An 18,724-nucleotide genomic window follows, 5' to 3' on the forward strand; every position below is an offset into this window, starting at 1 on the left:
GCCTCTGTTCACACACGGATTTTTCAACGCAATTTCCCAACTCTGGCCTCTTCTCATCGAACATTGTTTCTTTGGTATTTTTCTTAAAACATCTTAATACTTTCTCCACTCGTGACCACCTTCTCAGTTGTGTCAAATGTCCTTGTAGCAGCACAGCTGGTAGATTCCAATGACTTTTAATGTAAAACTTGCTTCATACTTCCTTTGTTTTGCTGGAGGCTCCACGATAGCACTCACCTTCCAGCCATACGCAACAGCTCAGTCAACGTGACACTAGATCAGTCAACACAGCATTTTTTTTTGGGGGGGGGGGGTGTCATCTTGATGTATGATAAAACGATGAAATTCTGGCTGAAATTGGGGACCCGCATTATCTGAAGGACATCTTATATGCAAAAATATACGGTAACATTAAACTTAAATATCTGTTAAATTCAATACAAACTTGTCCTGCAGCGCCCCATTCAGGAAGGTGCCAACATTTATAGCATTAAGGCAGATTCTTCAATACAACAATGGCTAAACTTATCTTCTGGTTCAAATATGAGATTTTATGCAATCTTGAAGAGTTTTGAAGTGATCCTGCAATCTCTCCATCTTTTGCCTTGCTGGCCCCACCAAGTCCGAAAAAATATCCAAGGTATTTGAGCCAAACTCTATTACAATTGCTTCCTTACACACATGAAAGGCTTCATTTTAACCATGTTGTTTGCTTTGAAAGACTGCTGGAGGAACACAGCAGAACCAATATCATCCCTGGGTAGAAATAGTTGATCAGCATTTTGGGTATGGGCCCTTTATTAACAGGACTGAAGGGATGTTGGTAATTTTACAAAAGGGGAGTAATGGGTAAAGAGGAAATTGAAGTACTTATCAGATTTCAGATCCGAGTACGTACATGACATCACATACAACCCTGAGATTCTTTTTCTTGTCAGCGAGGCAGAATTACCACTTACTGGCAGTACAAAAAAAACTTTACACAACATACACGTAAACAAATAAAGAAATGTACACAAACTGTGCAATACAGAGAGAATAAAAAAAATCAATAAAGTGCCAAAGTGAGAGTTCTTAAATGAGTTCCTGAATGAATTTGTTGTTGAGTCTGATGGTGGAGGGGTAGCAGCTGTTCCTGAACCTGGTGGTGCGAGTCTTGTGGCACCTAGACCTCTTTCTTGATATTTAGCAGCAAGACCAGAGCCTGTGCTGAATGGTGTGGATCCTTAATGACTGCTGCAATCTCCAGTTGGATGGTGTGTGGGTAATCTGAAAATTAGAAACAACGTTGATGTCATTAGGTTTAAGGCTGTTTAAAATTTTAAAAAGTTTGTACTCTGTTTGCTTACTCATCCATCGATGTCTTATCCCTTTTGAATTCAGTGGGGCTTCAAGTCCCTCATGCGGCCTGACACCACAGAATGAAGTGATGAATTCTCCAGGGTGATGGTGGGAAACCTCAGTAAAACAGGACTTGGCTGCTGAACTGCCAGAGTGAGCTGGCAGTCACAGCAAAAGTCCAGTTTAAACTCAGAATAATCCAGCCTTTCGCATTTTGCGGTAGTTTTGGTATAACTGAATGGTTTATTTCTGAGATCTGTTAAATTAACTGCATAATCATGGTTTTGTGGTAACATAAAGCTGTTTTTTTTTCACAGAAGGACATGAGTGAGCAGATGGATTTTTATGGTAATCTGGTAGTTTATTGACAGCTTTTTTGATACTAGTTTTCTTAAAGTTCCAGAATATGTGATCAATTGAATTTCATATCCAGTAATGTAACCCTTATGCTATGTCTCAGAAATTCATGTAATGCATTTCGTCTGGCTTGTACAGGTCCCATCTGTTCCGTGAAAACAAAACTGAGAATACTGTTAATTATGGGGGTATTTGGTAATCATTATATTGTTACAAGATGTTCTCTTTCCTTTCTCTCTATCTGTTTGGAATGTCTGTACATCATAATTGATTTCATGGTTTTTCTGTGCAGTGTTCTATGACATAAATGTCATATTCTATAACAGTCTTAAAAATAATTGAGCATTCATTAACTTATTGTAAAGATGTGTAATCATTTCGCTACGAACGAAATTCAATTTTACAAGCAAACCATAAGCTTTAAAGAAAACATTAAATTGTTATATTGAAATCCACCAATAAATTAAAGGAGGAACTAATTAAACATTTCTGAACAAGAAGACCAATAATTGTCTAAACAATGGTTTCAGGCAGTACAATCCATCCGTCAGCAATGGGCCTTACCATTGATAAGAAAATATTTGACGATGGTCTTTCCAGGAAAAGGAGGTAAGTAAATGGAAGATACAGAGCTGTCCTTCCATTGTGGAAAGAGACTATTCTTACATTTTGTCTGATTTTCTTTTGCTAGGAGAGACTTTGCATTTCAAAACTATGTTAAAAGGCTTTTGAAGACTAGGATTTTCAAATTGTTCATCTTCACCGCAATTTTAGCAAATTCCCTTTTACTGGCGTTCGAGACGGATCACGCAGTGGAATATGATTTTTTTGTTTTCTTTAATGTAAGAAAAACATATTTTTAAAATGTATTGAATATGCTAGGGTTTTAATATTTCTGTCGGGTGAGTTAGTGATTGAATTCCAGAATACAGCTAACATCACCCTGATCCAGTCAAAAATGTTTGACTACAAATAAGTATACATTCCATATTCACCTTTTGCTCAGTTCTCCTTGGGGTATCTTAGTTTAGATAAGCATCACTTTGGTTGCAAATCTGCCCACCTTGAAATCACTAAGGCTAACAATTTCAAGGAGACTTTGAAATTACAGCTCTGTAATGTCTCTGAAAACTGGAAGCAGGTCTTTACCAACTGAGAGCGAGTGTAAACTGTATCTGTATCCAATGTTCCATTACTTAATGTGGTCCATTATTGCTAAAAATGAAAGTAAATGTAAGTTTGCTAGAGAAGATAAAGGATGAAGGACTAAGACCAGTCTCCTATGATGGTAGTGAGATGTGGCCCAACCCTTCCCTCAGTCCCCACTGGCCTTCCAAAAATCCATTGATATGGACTTTTTTAAAATCTGCAAAGGGAAGCTATTTGCTTCATTCTCCTGAAGCCTGCTTAACACTTAACAATCTTTCATTATTTATATATCATGCTTTTTAACTTCTACGTCAGTATAAACCAATATTCTATAGCTTAAAAAAATATAACAGTTGAAGTATATACACATGTAATAGTGATAACATGTAAAGGTTGACCCCTCTTTTTGGCCCCAACATCTGGTATTTTCCATATATCACATCTAAATATTTGGCCTCAGTTGCCTGCCCACCGAAGCTCCTAATGCCTCAACCACGGACTCTTGCCTAGGCCCCGGATGCCCACCCGAGTTCCCGACACCTCAACAACGGATTATTCCCTAGGCCCCAGCTGCCCACCCAAGTTCCTGACACCTCATCAGCGGAATCTTGCCTCGGCCCACCCATTGGAGCTCCCAATGCCTCAAGTGCAGACTCACACCTAGGCCCTGGCCGACTGCCCACCCAAGCTCCTGATGCTCTGATCGTGGACTGACCACCCAGTCCTGGCTACCCACCTGTGATGTTGCTTTTACTGTAATAAAGAAACTTGAGTTATTTTAAAACAACTATACTTTATTAGCTAAAGTACACAAGATTGTGTGGTGGCATCCATCTTGAATCTAATCAAAGCTGCCACAAGCTACTGGTCAGGAGGATCACTAGTACTCTATCATTACATCCCCTCTCGATTGAGGTTTTTAACAATGTGACACACAAGCATCAGCAGCACAAGCTTTTACGTGTGCATTTCTTTTTCTTTTAGAGATTCGGTCTGTCAGGTGCTTTAATAACATGTGTAGATCATCTTAACACAGGTGCTTGTGTCAGCTCTGCTGGTCCACTACTGTCTAGCACTGGTGGTGTTTCCTCTGTTGCTGTGCGGGCTGGATCTTCTGCATTTGTCTGTTCCTGCAGTGTATCTTGCATTTTCAGCAGAATCTTTTGAATCTTCCTCCGTATTTGACCATCCTCTGTTCTGACGTGTAGGATCTTAGTCCCATGTTGGAATCTCTGAGACTCACTGTGTCATGTTGTTCCAGTGGCCCTAAGCTTCTTGCTGACTTGACAGAGTTTGCTTTTTTTCTCCATTGCAGATGTTTTTGTTTCTATTTGACATCTTTAACATTTCTGTTCTTGTTTGTGTCTGCAGAGTAAGGAATTAAGCTGGGTAGTCTACGTGCCATCAGGTCAATGGGTGACATGCCATGTTCAAGTGGTAAAGCTCAGTAACTCAGTAGAGTTAGATAAGGATCTGACCCACTGTCTTGTGCTTTCATGAGAACTTTCATAACTATGTGAACTCCTTTCTCTGCTTTACCGTTTGACTGTCGATTCAGAGGACTTGAAGTTACATGCCAAAAATCATACTCTTCTGCAGAGTTCTGGAATTCTCTACCACTGTAGCATGGTCCATTGCCACTGTAGACAATTTGAGGAATTCCATGTCTTGCAGAGATCATGTTAGGAAGCAGCTCAATCTCTGGATAGTTCGATAGGTAATCCATAACCAGCAAGTAATTCTTTCCATCCATGTGGAACAGATCAGTCCCAACTTTCTGCCATGGTTCTGCTGGTACATCAGTTATTATCATGGGTTCCTTTATCTGCTTTGCTTTATGTTTCAAATGGGTCTCACAGCTTGAAATTATTCTGTCAATGTCAGTGTTTATCCCTGCCCAATAAATAGCAGTTATAGCTCCTCTTGCAATTTTCCATTCCAAGGAGCTCCTCTTGCACCCGTTTCAGCATCTTTTGTTGCAGTAATTGAGGAGATAATTCTGCTCTGTCTGAGTAGAAGCCCATTGTCAATGCTCAGCTCTGATGTTGTAGTATGGCTGACATTCACCTCTAGGCCATCCTTCATTCACATTCTTGATGACCTTTACTGTGTCCTTTTCTGTTTCAGCTGTGATCTGCTTGCATTTCATGTCAGATATGGGAAAAGATTCAGTGATCAGATTCATGTGGAAGTTCACATCTGCTGTCTCTGTGGAACTCTCATTGTGTGCTTCACTCTGTGCTGTTGCCCTGGATAATGCATCAGCTAACACAGTGGTTTTCAAAATGCCCCCCAAACTCACATTCCACCTTAAGCAATCCCTATGCCATTGGTACTCTGTGATTAGTAAGGGATTGCTTAAGGTGGAATGTGAGTTTAGGGGGGCAGTTTGAAACCCACTGAGTTTAACGTAATAGGGTTTCCTGGTATGTACAGACTCTTGACTAGGCTTAAGTTTTCATATGCTTTGTCACCAAGCAGAGGGACCTGAGGTGGTGCTCTTCATCTTTAATTTTCACCATGTACCTTTCGTGCCAGTGCTCTGCCATTGTAGGCTTTGCGCTGCACAGGATTTAGATGTATGGTTTATCTTCATTGCCCTGATGTTGTGCTTACAGATCATGTTGACCTTTGCTCCTGTGACAAGCTTTAAAGGAATATTTGTTCCATTTATATGCAATGCCACAGTCCACTTATCCTGCTCAAATCTGTTCATGCTTGGCTGTTCAGTGTCTGTTGTTTATAGTCTTTCTGCACTACCATGCCAATGAAAAGTGTATCACTGAGAGCATTTCTTCTATCATGTGTACAGTGTGCACGATTTCACTTCTGTTTTGTTTCCCTTTGGAAAAAAAACATTGCTTTGCATAGTGATTCTGCCCTTTGCACTTATTACAGACTTTTCCATAGACTGGACATTGTTTTGGTGCATGCTGAGTACCACATTGCTTATAATTGAATGTCTCACCACCTTTTAGTTGTTTGCTATATCATTTATTTATGTGTGTGGACACACATCTTGGCTGTGGCTATGCCTTCATTTGCACTGGCTTTTGCACTCTCACTGAACTTTTCTGTGTTCTCTAGAGCTGATTCACTGGTGGGGCATATCTTAGATCCAGCTAAGGTCAGCTCTGTCTCGTAGCAATCTCTCTCTCACTTTCTTATCACTAATTCTAAACACAATTTGATCATGGATCATTGAATCTTGCAGTGATCCAAAGATGCATGTTCTTGCTTCTAATTTCAAGTCCATTAAAAAAGTATCAAAGCTCTCTCCCTTCAGCTGCATACGTGAGCAAAACATGTACCTCCCAAAAGTTTCATTTTCCTTTGATGAAAAGTGTTCATCAAACATCTTAATAACCTTGTCGAGCATGCACTGATCTTCCAACTCACCAAAAACAAATGTATTGTAAACCTCTAGTGCTTGAGGTCCCGCCACGGTAAGTAGCAGTGCAATCTCCTGTGCATCAAGTCTGCTGTTGAGACCAATGGCTTGCAGGTACAGCATGAATCTTTGTTTGAACAACCTCCACATTTCCAGTCCAATTTACAGCATCAAGAGTTTTCACATTTCCCATTTTTCTGCTGCTGTTGACTGATACACACTTTGCATACTCCTGGTGTTTCTTCTACTCATGGTACCATGCACACTTCTGGTACCATGCGATATTTCTTTTATTGTAATAAAGAAACTTGGGTTCTTATAAAACAACTGAACTTTATTAGCTAAAGTACATAAGACCACATGGAAGCATCCGTCTTGAATCCAATCGAAGCTGCCACAAACTAGTCTCCGACTCTCTCTAGTGATTAGGAGGATCACGAGCGCTCTTATTACACCGCCCACATGACACCTCGAACAATGCAGGCACATACAGCGGTCAAAAATTTGTATATTTGGAATAGTCAACCCCCTAAATTTTGCCCCAAAAATTGGTCCACAAAAGTCGACTATGACATGCATATATATGGTAATTATCATATTTAAAGGGAAATGTAATAGTAACATGATCCACTCCTATTAGCTGTGGGACCACACCATTGAAGCCTGTTATAGAAAATTCATAAGTATTCACCTTTAATTATATATAGTTTTCATTTACAACTGGCAGATTTTTTGTCTTTGTTGAAAATTAATGGGATTGTCAGGAAAATTAGTGGAAGCCACGAAGTGATGAGGATATTTGGACTCTGCAAGACGATATAAGCAGATTGAGTGTGTGGGCATAAACTTGGTCAAATGAAGTTTGATTAGGGAAGCATGATGTCATGCACTTTGGTAGGAGGAATCAAAATGCAGACAAATCTAAATGGTAAGAGAATTGTAAATGAGTGGAGTAAAGGTGAATCAAGGTGCTCCTCAGTATGAAACACAAAAAGTCCACATGCAGGTATAGTGAGCAGTTAGGAAGGCAAATGCCATTTGGTCTTTATTGCTGGGGGAGAGGTGGAATTTAGAAATAGAGGAATATTGTTATATTGTTCTAGATATTGATCAAGCCTCATCTGCTGGAGTAAAATATATACAGAATTCCCATTATCCAGAATTCAATCAACCGGAAAACCAAGCAACTGGCAAAAAAAATTTAAAGTTTAAATAAAAGTTTAAAATTGTAAAGGTAAATGTTCTCCAAAGCAACACACAAGCCCTTTGGTGAAAATGGAAGCAAACATTCAGCCAGTTGAGCACTCCAGTCATGTCCCGCCTGCAGCCGCTGGGGAGACTCTCCCAAAGTGTCATCCTATCCCTGCCTATGAAGAATCTTTACCTTTATTAGTATTAGGTATATTAGTAAGGCTTTATCTGTAAACATGGGGGAGGGTGGGCTAATTATGACAGTGGGATGGTTAGCGTAGTCGCAATGCTGTTATAGTGCCAGCGATGGGTTTGAACCTACTGACTTCTTTGTCCAGGTCATTTATAAAAATCACAAGGAACATTTAGTGAAGAAGGTAGTGTCATTTTTAACATGAAATATTTCTGGTCAAGGCCAAGTAAAGTCAACTTTGCTGCTCTGGTATTATTTCAAATTTAATCAATGATCACAAGGTTCAAGCTACATTTAAATGAATAATGCGCTTAAGTGCTAGTTAAAAATAATAAGTTAATCAGTCAAAATATTTCACCAAAATGGTGAAATACAAGAAGGGTGTCTGAAAACAGGGTTAAAGGTGGTTTTTGAAAACGCAGTGATGTTAATTATGTGAATTCTGGAACTTGGAGCCAACGTAACTGAAGATGCAGGTATCAATGGTAATTATTGCGAATGCACAACAGGTCTGTGTGAAGAATTGCAGTAAAACGTTGGAAAGATATATAAGGATGGAAAGGGATGAAACACTTAACACAAAGACAAGAATTTTTAACATCACAGAATTGTAGCAGTGGGTTTTAGAAAAGCAATGTCTTGGCTTACCTGCTATTTCAAATGTCTTTCAGTCCTACACAAGAAAATAGGTGCAGAAGTAGGCCACCTCTCCCCTTAAACCTAATTCCTCATTAAATATATGGCTCACCTGCAACTCCTAACCTGCACCAGTTCAGCAAAGCTCTCAATTTCATAGTCTTCCTTTAATACTTTTGGTGATCTTCTTCCATAATCTCCTCCATGAAAGGAAATGTCAATGGACCAGAATTTTAATAATTGTCCCCTTTTATTGCAATGATACCGACTCATTCAATGGAAACTTCTCAGTATCTACCTTGACATTTACCCTTGAATCTTAAATGTTTCAATAAAATCATACTACATGCTATTCATGATAGGACCACTCTCTCATCTTAGGAATTAGCTGATGATTTTCTTCTGTTTTGCTTCCAGTGCTGGTACATCTTTTCTTAAATAAGAGACCAAATCTACAGTAAAATCCCCATTATCCAGCACCTACGGGGATTGCGGATGACGCATATGCAAATTTTCCAATTGTCTTAGACACACTGTACACTCCTGCATTAAGAACAGACCATTTAAAAGACTAAAAAAAAGTGTAAAATGTAATTCGGAAAAAAACAGTACTGTAGTATTTAGTATTTAATCACTTTAATCAGGTAATTTCCATAAATTCAAACCCATCGCTGGCGCTATAACAGCATTGCGACTACACTAACCATCCCACTGTCATAATTAGCCCTCCCTCCCCCATGTTTACAGATAAAGCCTTACTAATATACCTAATACTAATAAAGGTAAAGATTCTTCATAGGCAGCGATAGGATGACACTTTGGGAGAGTCTCCCCAGCGGCTGCAGGCGGGACATGACTGGAGTGCTCAACTGGCTGAATGTTTGCTTCCATTTTCACCAAAGGGCTTGTGCGTTGCTTTGGAGAACATTTACCTTTACAATTTTAAACTTTTATTTAAACTTTAAATTTTTTTTGCCAGTTGCTTGGTTTTCCGGTTGATTGAATTCTGGATAATGGGAATTCTGTATATATTTTACTCCAGCAGATGAGGCTTGATCAATATAACAATATTCCTCTATTTCTAATGGGTCAGTAGGTTTGGGGATGATACGAAGGTTGACGATGTTGTGGATAGTGTTGAGGGCTGTCGTAGGTTACAGCAGGATTTAGTCAGGATGCAGAGTTGGGCGGAAAAGTGGCAGATGGTGTTCTGTCTGGATATGAGCAAAGTAATGCATTTTGGGAGGTTAAACTTGAAGGCAGAGTATATGGTTAATGGTAGGAAAAAACAGTGTAGAAGAACAGAGGGACCTTGGGATCCAAATCCATAGATCTCTCAAGGTTGCTGTGCAGGTTGATAGGATTTTTAAGAAGGCCTATTGTATACTGGGCTTCATTTGTTGGGGGATTTTCAGGAGTCATGAGGTAATACTGGTGAGACCACACTATATTATGTTCAGTTCTGGTCACCTCATTACAGGAAGGATGTGGAAGCTATGGAGAGGGTGTAGAGGATGTTGTCTTGATTGGAGAAGATGTCTTATGAGGCAAGGTTAGCAGAGCTGGGGCTTTTTTCTTTGGATTAAAGAAGGATGAGAGGTGACATAGGAGGTTGACAAGATTGTGAGAAGCATAGATAGCACCTTTTTCCTCAGGGCAGATTAGCAAGCACCAGAGAAATATCTGTACAAACTGAAGGTTGAAAAGTTTTGGGAAGACATCAGGGGTGAGTTTTTTTTACACAGGGATTTGTGGGTGTCTGGAATGGTGGTGTGCCTGTAACAATAGGGGCAATTAAGAGACAGACAGGCACATGAATGAATGAAAAATAGAGGGTTATGACGAAGGGAGGATTTAGTTTTTTTTGGTCAGCATCACATCATGGGCCAAAAGGCCTGTACTGTGCTGTAATGTTCTATGTGTCTAATGGTAAAAAGTTGTCATGTGGTCCTGGTATTATTGCAACTGGGCATTTGTGATAATACAGTTAAAATAAGAAAGAAAATACACAATTATGACAGAAGATGGATATTCCCACAAGGGAAAATATTTGTCTTGTGTGGCTCAAATGTTAGATGGGTGGTGTGACTTTTTTTGATAGAACTTTGTCAGTTTTTTAATTGCAGTTAATTTGTTTTCTCTTGGTTAGGTTGCTGAACAACTGTTTTTGTCAATTTACACGGTGGAGTTTTTAGCAAAGATTTATGTCGATCCAATCCGATACTGGAAGAATGGTTTCAATGTATTTGACTTCATTGTGCTCATGTTATCTTATATCCAGCGCATCTTCATCCTTAAAGATATGGACGATATGACCTGGTTTCATGTAGTGCGACCCCTTAGAATACTCAGGGCAATCTCACTTGTCCGTGGCTTGCAGGTAATTGATATTGGGTGCATTATGAAGAGCAATGCAATAGTAAAGGTAAAAAGGTGGAAAAGGTTCCGTTATTGTCATGCAATACGACATTTAGAATGGAACGTGCATGAAATTCTTTGACTTCTGTGTGCCCTAAGGCGCTGGACAGAGTCACTACTCTGTCCAGCGCCCCTCACAGATACCTACAGCACCTAGCGTTTCTCGGCGGTTTGCCCTCCAAGTACTGACCAGGCCTGAGCCTGCTTAGCTTCCGAGATCAGACAATCTCAGGTGTATTCAAGCTATTAGGCTTCTGGAGATATAGAAGTTGAAATCAGTCCTGATGATATAAAAATCAAAATGCACTCATTCTCAGAAATGCGAAAATTATATGATTTTATCATCTTGTTCTGTAGGTCCTTTTTGATGCCTTAGTGAGGACGCTTAAAAATGTTGCTTATGTCCTGTTCCTCCTCTTCCTGCTGATGACGATGTTTGCACTAATTGGATATAATTTCTACGGAGATTCAAAAGATGGTGATTTTGATAACTGGGGGAGCCTTAAATCTGCGTACTTCTCATTGTTCAGTATAGTGACGGTATGTAATATTGCAGATTTTATTAGTCAAATTAACAATTAGTCAAGATTATTGTCAGCTGATTGCGCAAGTACAACCCAATGAAACAGCATTCTCTGGTTCTCAGTGCAAAACACTCTGACACATAACCAGACAAAACACACCTACAGACAAACAATGCATATGCAGGGCAAGTATTTAATCTATACAAATAAATATTGTTTTTTTGCACATGAGGGTCTCAGATGGTTAATGTGAACAGTTCCTTTGGTCGTTCAGCATTCTCACTGCCAGTGGGAAGAAGCTGATCCTCAGCCTGGTGGTGCTGGCTCTGATCCTCCTGTACCCCTTTCCTGATGGGAGCAGCTGAAAGATGCTGTGTGCAGGCTGGAAGGGTCCTCAATGATTTTGCATGCCCTCTTCAGACACCGATCCCAGTAAATCATGCCAGTGGGGTAGAGGGAGATTCCAGTGACCCTCTCTGCCAGAACTCTCTCAGAATTAATTTAGTCGATGTTCATTAAGCTAAGTCATTGATTAAAAACCTCTGATCCATAGTACAGTATTAGGTTTGAATATTATCAATTTTCATTTAACGTAGGCTTGGGCTGGCTGGTAACAGTCTTGTTTTTGCACATGAAGGTTGTAGGTTCTTGTATTGTTCCTGAGACAAATGCAATATCTAGGCTGACTCCCTACACTCAAGGAGGGCTGCATTTTTCAAAACCCAGTTGTCTGAGAAATGAGTTCAGTGCAAGGCATTATGTGAAAGCAAGTTTGTTTTTCCTTTCCATGATGTATCCCTAAAAAATTTGCATTTGAACATAAATATAGAAATCCAGTTGCTGATGGTCACTGTTTGGGATAGATGCCAAATCTGAATCCTTTTGGCTGTGATCCAACTCACAATCTGAAGAACTCTAGCTGCAGTAGGAAGGGTGCTTATTTGACAAGTTCTATATCGATCCTTAGATGTTGTTTGTATAGAATTACTTTGCTCAACGTGATTTTGGCACAACTGTTCCAAGTCACTGGCTCTATTGGGAAGTCTCTGCAGATTAATTAAAAAAAAGGGGGGCAGGAACCACTTACTGGGTTTCTTGACTCGTTGGTCTGCTTTGCATCGTGAAATATGTATGCATAGCTGAGGACACTGGCCTTCTCAGATCCGAGCAGTAATAATGATCAAAGCAGATGTTCACAGGAAATCTGATTGTAACACTAGTAACTAATAAATGAACCTATTATTTTCCCAATTTTTTTGGCTTGGAGTCAACCACCCACAAAGTTACAATGGAAGTCTAAGGATTTTGTTTGCTCATCGTGAGCTGACATATTAAACAATATGACTAAGATCCCTGAAGAGGGAAGGGTACACACCCTGTCTTTTCTTACACCTGTCCATAAATTCTGCTCAAAATTTGAATTGTTGAATTTCTCAGTGCTGGGTAATAATTGTAGTAATCTGTAAGCCTTTTATTGCAAATTCTTCAGCAAATATTTTGTTGTTGAAAGATAAATCCTTAAATATTTTAGCAGTCCTTGTGTAACTGCTAAATTCATTCAGATTGTCTCTCTGAGAATGTTAACTTTGATGTTAAAAAAAAGTCAGGCATATATTCCCCCCCACCAAGATAAAGATTTCATTATCAGACATAAATATGTAGAATTTGGATAGCACCATTTTGAATTTACTGAAGTGTAAATAAGGTGAATATTGTAAGGATCCACTTTCTATTCTGGAAATACAAACAGGCCACACTGGATCTGTAACTCTACTGGAAGGTGGGGCATGCTCCAGTGATAATAAAGACTCCTATTAGAGTCTCAAAACATGAGTCCTGTCCTCACTACAACATACTTCTGTGTAATTGATCCATCCAAACATCTGACTTTCTAAAATTGGAATCTCAAATAGGATCACAGTCATATTTTTGGCTGTTCAACATAAAGTGTGAAGTAACTTCAATGACCTAGGTATATTTGTCAAATTATACCGAGTACAATAAGAAGGGTTCTTCTGCGATCATTCCAACAAATTAGCTCTAACATTTGCACAACTGTATAAAATAGAACAACATAATTTACAGAGTATTACAATGAAAAGAAAGATCAATTCATGATAACCAAAGGTAGCATGAGATCACTATTGTGGGGTTCATTCAAGGGCTTGAAATGGTCTTTAAGCTTGGTGTGTGTTCATTCAGACTTGAAGCTTTTCCCTCATGGGAGAAGGGAGAAGAGATTGTGTGTAGTGTGTGATGGATCGTTCAATATTTTAGCTGCCTTTTCTTCATAGTGGGAAATGTAGATGGAGTTCATAGAGGGGAGGAAAGTTTGCATAATATTCAAAACTGCATTTACTACCTTCCAATCTTGAGAAGAGTACCTCCTAGTTCATGCTATGATGCACCCAGCAGGTATGTTTTCTATGGAATACCTGTTAAGGTGTTGATGGACCAGATGGACATTCTGAACCTAGTCTTCCAGTAAAGTTGAGGCATTGGTGTGTCTTCTTGACCATCAGGTCAACCTGTTTGGCACCGGTCAGGTCACTTTAGATGTTTATTCTACTTCAGCACCATTGATGTGGATAGAGGTATGGTCTCTACTTCTTCTCCTAAAGTCAATGATCATCTCCTTCATCTTAATGATGTTGACAGAGAGGTTTTTATGTTGGCACCATGCCACTAGATTTTCACGCTCTTTCTTGTATCTCATCTCATTGTTAGTTGAAACCCAGCCCACTACAGTATTGATGGTGAATTTAAAGATGGAGTTGGAATGAAATTGTACAGTTGTGGGTGAAGAGGGAATAAGGTAGGGAACTGATTATACATTTTTGATGAGGGCCGATGTTGAGTGTGATGGTGGAGATGTTGTTGCCCATTTTCACTGATTAAGGTCCATTAGGAAGTCAAGGATCGAATTGCAGAAGGAGGTGCTGAGGCTTAGATCCTGAAGTTTGGGGATGAGTTTGTTTGGGACTATGCGACTGACGGCAGAGTTATAGATTATGAGTCTAATATAGGTGGCATTCCAGGTGTTCAAAGGCTGAGTCGAAAGCCACTCTGAAGGCATCTGTTTGGATGGTGGGAAATTAAAGTGGGTCAAGGCTGGCTGGGAGACCAGAATTGACGTGAGTCAAAGCACTTCATGAAGGTGCATGTCAGAGCTACAGATCAGCAATCATTTTGGCTTGTTACTGTGCTTTCCTTCAGCACTGATATGATGGTGGCCTTCTTGAACCAAGTGGAGACTGCAGTCTGTGGAACAGAGAGAATACTTTGCCAGTCAATTTGTGCTGGTTCTCTGGGCATGTCCTGGTACTTGTTCTGGGCTCACCTGCCCCAAGACTGTCCTTACTTCATCCATGGGTGAAACAGCCTATGTTGCAGTTGGTGTGGATGTCACCTCTGTGCTGGCTTGTTCATACAAGTGAGAATGGAAAAGATTGAGATCATTGGGGAGTGTTGCACCATTACATTCTATGCTGCCTGTCTTTGCTTTGTACTTCTAAACTTCACTAAGCAGACACTTGCTTCTCTTCCCCAATTAACAACATCATAAACTGTGTTAAAAGGTCAAAGGGAAGAATCCCAAGAACTACATGAATAGAGATCTGCTAGTGAGAGGAGAAAATATGTGAGTCCTGCAGTAAAAATCTTACTGAGGCAGCTCCTTACAGATCATTGAACCATTTTTGGTTTTGCCCGGATGCAAATTTCGTGGTTTAACCTTCTTTCCTCTAGAATGTTCGTGAACGGACTTTATGCCAAATGAGAAATGGCATCTTTATCCTACTGACCATCCAGACTTTACACAACCACTTAATTCTAGTGGGAAGATGGTTATGTGGTGATACAACCACAACACTGGTCATGCTCCCATCAGTCTACTGGAGGGGGCAACCACTGTACCTGCAGGTAGGCAACCTGGGAGGCTGGCCCCACCTAGCTGGCTGTCAATCACCAACCTGTATATAGACTTGAGCTGGCTCCTCCCGGATCAGTAGGACACATGGAGCCAGCAGAGGACAGTCAGGCACACATGGAGTCATCAAGATATGACAACTGGTGTGTACAGAGTTTAAGTTGGTTAAAGTCTGTAGTACAGTCTTTTCTCATGTTTTGTGTTTTCTTGCTGCACCACAGTGCATCACAATGTAATCAACTTAAAATGTAAAGACTATGGAGAAGTTCCTTACCATTGAGAGGCTGGATATTGACCCTCAACATCCAGACACCCCGGCACACTTTGAGATCTGGAAGCATGCGATTGAGGCGATCATCCAGACGCAGGCTGAAATTATCAACACAAACCAAAACAGACTCATGATACTCGCAGCAAACTGGGCCCCCGTGCTTTCCAGGCCATCCAAGACTGCATGGACTTTGAACCTGCAATGGTTGTCCTGGAGGGCATGTACAGGCCTCTGACAAACGTGCTCTACAACTGGTACCTGCACAGCATCAGGGTTCAGCAGCCAAGTGAGATGGGAGACGCCTATCTGGGGGCTCTGCGGGAGCTAGCTCACCCATGCATGACTGAGACTGGGGTGACCAAAGAGGAGGTGGAGTTGCTTGTCCAAGATGCCTGCATGTGAGGGCGACCCAACAGAGACTACTGGAAGAACTGCCTCCCTTACCAGATTCATGGAGGTGGTCTGGTCTCTGGAAGCTGTAGCCCAAAATGTAGAAGCCTTCGACACTCAACTCCCCTGACACTGACGGCTGCAGTTGCTGAGGGGCCCCATGTGGAAGAGACAATTGCTGCCACTGTAAGAACTGCAGAACCCAGTGTAGGTCAGACAGGCGCTGCCCAGCAAGGAACTCGCATTGCTCCCGATATGGTAAGAAAGGCCACTTCGCAAAGGTGTACCTCTCTAGACCCACCGGGAGCACTGCGGCCCTCCTTGACCAACCGGGAACCTCCCAGATGCCACCATGTGCAAATACTGAGTGCGCCATTACTCCACATTGTCAGCGTGATTTCTGGCCTGGCCACACACCACCGTTTGCTCACCATGGGCACTGCCATCATCTATCATCTGATTTCTGCCTGCACCGAAGACATCATGTCTGCCCGTACTGATGACATTACCTCCAGCCTCACTTCCGGTCAGGTTGTCTGACCACACCGAAGCCAAGTGCATCCACTGGGTGCCACCATCATGAACTGCCTCAACTGCCTCAACTCGCTTGACTCGCTGATGGGATGACGTGGTCAACATGCGCACGTGCCGCACCCCATGCCCAGAAGGAAACTGCTGGCTGCTATTCGCCACAACCATCAGGGAGCAGCGACTCAGACCCAGAGGTGATCCTATCATCCATCATGCTAACGGAGGACATTCCTCATGGACTCGGGCACTCAATGATGGACATCGCTGTCAATGGTAAGGTAACAAAATGCTTGTTTGATAGCGGCAGGTACTGAGAGCTTTATGCACCTGAATGTGGCCCGGATGCTGAAATTAAAGTTATACCTCACAAACTTCTCTATCACTTTTGCTGCCCAGGACCACTTTATCACAGCATTTGGGCACTGCTCAGCAGACCGGACAGTGGGTGGGTGGGAACATATCAAGGGTTCAAGTTCCCGGTCATGCCCACGCTCTGTGACCCCATCATCCTGGAGCTGGATTTCCATTGCCACCTCCAAAGCCTCATCCTTGCCTTCTGTGGCCCATTCCCCAACTCACTGTCCACAGCATGAAGCCCAGGGACCGCCCCGAGTTAACCTGTGGCCTCTCCACACTATGGGTCCCCCATCCATCTTAAACCATCTGACGCCAGACTGCAAGCCTATAGCTGCCAAGAGCAGGTACTATTGTGCAGCCGACAGGACCTTTATCAAGGCAGAGGTGAGATGGCTTCTGGTGGAGGGAATCATAGAGCCCAGCACCACCCCCTGGAGAGCCCAGGTCCTGGTCGTAAAAGGGGGCAGCAAACCAAAGATGGTCATCGACTATAGCTAGACCATCAACCAGTACACCTAACTGGATGCCTACCCTCTGCCCCAAATTGCCGACATGGTCAACGAGATAGCCCTCTATAGGGTCTTCTCCTTGATTGGCCTGAAGTCGACCTATCATCAACTTCCCATCCATGCCCGTGATAAACCTTATACTGCCTTTGAGGAAGACGGGCACCTCTACCAGTTCTGCCAGGTTCCCTTTGGGGTCACAAATGGGATCTCCGTGTTCTGCATGGTGGACCGGCACAATCTAAGAGCAACTTTCCCGTACTTGGACAACATCACCATCTGTGGCCATGACCAGCAAGATCACGATGCCAACCAAGAGATTTCTCAAGATGGCTGAGGAGCTGAACCACCCGCCTCACCATCTTGGGATGCATCATGGAGCATGGTGTCATTAGTCCCGACCCTAAACGCATGTGCCCCCTAATGGAACTATCCCTCCCTCATATGCTCAAGGCCCTCCGCAGGTGCCTAGGGCTCTTCTCTTACTGCTCCCAGTGGGTCCCCTGCTTCTTGGACAAAGTCCACCCACTGCCCCAAACCACCACCTTTCCCTTTCCCCCCACAGGGCGCAAATGGCCTTCACTCACATCAGACAAGGCAGCGCCAATGCCACGATGCATGTCATGGATGAGGACACCCCATTCCAGGTGGAGTGCAATGCCTCTAATATTGTCCTCACTGCCACCCTCATCCAAGGGGGTAGACACATGGCCTTCTTTTCCAGGACCCTCCACAGTTCAGAGCTTGAACAATCAGCCATTGAAAAGGAGGCCCAAGCGATTGTGGAAGCTGTCCGCCACTGGCGCCACTACCTGGCAGGCAGGAGGTTTACCCTTCTCACTGACCAGCGCACAGTGGCATTCATGTTCAGCACCACCCACAGGGGCAAGATCAAGAATGACAAGATCTTGCACTGGAGAGTCTAGCTGGCTATGTTCAGCTACGACATCCAGTTATAAGCAGGGAAGTTCAATGACTCCCCAGAAACCCTGTCCCGGACATGTGCCAGTGAGCAGTCTGACCAACTGCAGGCACTGTACAACACCCTCTGCCACCCGGGCATCATGCATCTGTACCACTTCATTAAGTCCCGGAACCTTCCCTTCACCATCCAAGAGGTCTGAACCATGACCGAGTCTGCGCAGAGTGCAAACCGTGCTTCCTCCGCCCGCCACAGGCCCATATCGTCAAGGCTACTCGGCCCTTCAAGCAACTCAGCATTGACTTCAAGGGACCACTGCCTTCCACGAACAAGAACGTCTATTTCCTCTCGGTCACAGACGAATACTCCCATTTTCCCTTCACCATCCCTTGCCCTGACACCTCCACTGCCTCCATTATCAGGGCACTGATGAAGATCTTCACGATGTTTGGATACCCAGCATTTATTCGCAGCGACTGAGTGAGGAGTTGCACCAGTACCTGACAGAGCAAAGCATTGAGGCTTGTGACTGGGAGGCTGGCCCCACCTAGCTGGCTGTCAATCACCGACCTCGATATAGACTCCAGCCGGTCCTCCCAGGTCAGCCGGACACGTGGAG

General features: G+C 42.4%; 1 protein-coding gene across 13 annotated transcripts in view; it reads left to right on the plus strand.

Moving 5' to 3' along the window:
• Window positions 1-18,724, plus strand: part of LOC138743300 (pterin-4-alpha-carbinolamine dehydratase 2-like) — a 95,592-nt gene that overhangs the window by 45,665 nt on the left and 31,203 nt on the right. For 2 of the 13 annotated variants that reach the window (XM_069898413.1, XM_069898415.1), the window contains exons 1-4: window positions 1,740-2,307; window positions 2,390-2,540; window positions 10,408-10,638; window positions 11,034-11,216. The exons of 1 other annotated variant lie outside the window; for it this stretch is intronic. In XM_069898413.1, coding sequence (XP_069754514.1) covers window positions 2,219-2,307; window positions 2,390-2,540; window positions 10,408-10,638; window positions 11,034-11,216 — 654 coding nt within the window. In that variant the 5' untranslated portion in view covers window positions 1,740-2,218. Of the gene's footprint in view, window positions 1-1,658; window positions 1,690-1,739; window positions 2,308-2,389; window positions 2,541-10,407; window positions 10,639-11,033; window positions 11,217-18,724 lie in introns of those variants that run through there. 10 more of the 13 variants (XR_011344796.1, XM_069898414.1, XM_069898425.1 and 7 more) reach the window with 8 other exon arrangements.

The sequence above is a fragment of the Narcine bancroftii genome, chromosome 9 (assembly GCF_036971445.1).
Source record: "Narcine bancroftii isolate sNarBan1 chromosome 9, sNarBan1.hap1, whole genome shotgun sequence".
In the NCBI taxonomy this organism is placed as follows: domain Eukaryota; kingdom Metazoa; phylum Chordata; class Chondrichthyes; order Torpediniformes; family Narcinidae; genus Narcine; species Narcine bancroftii.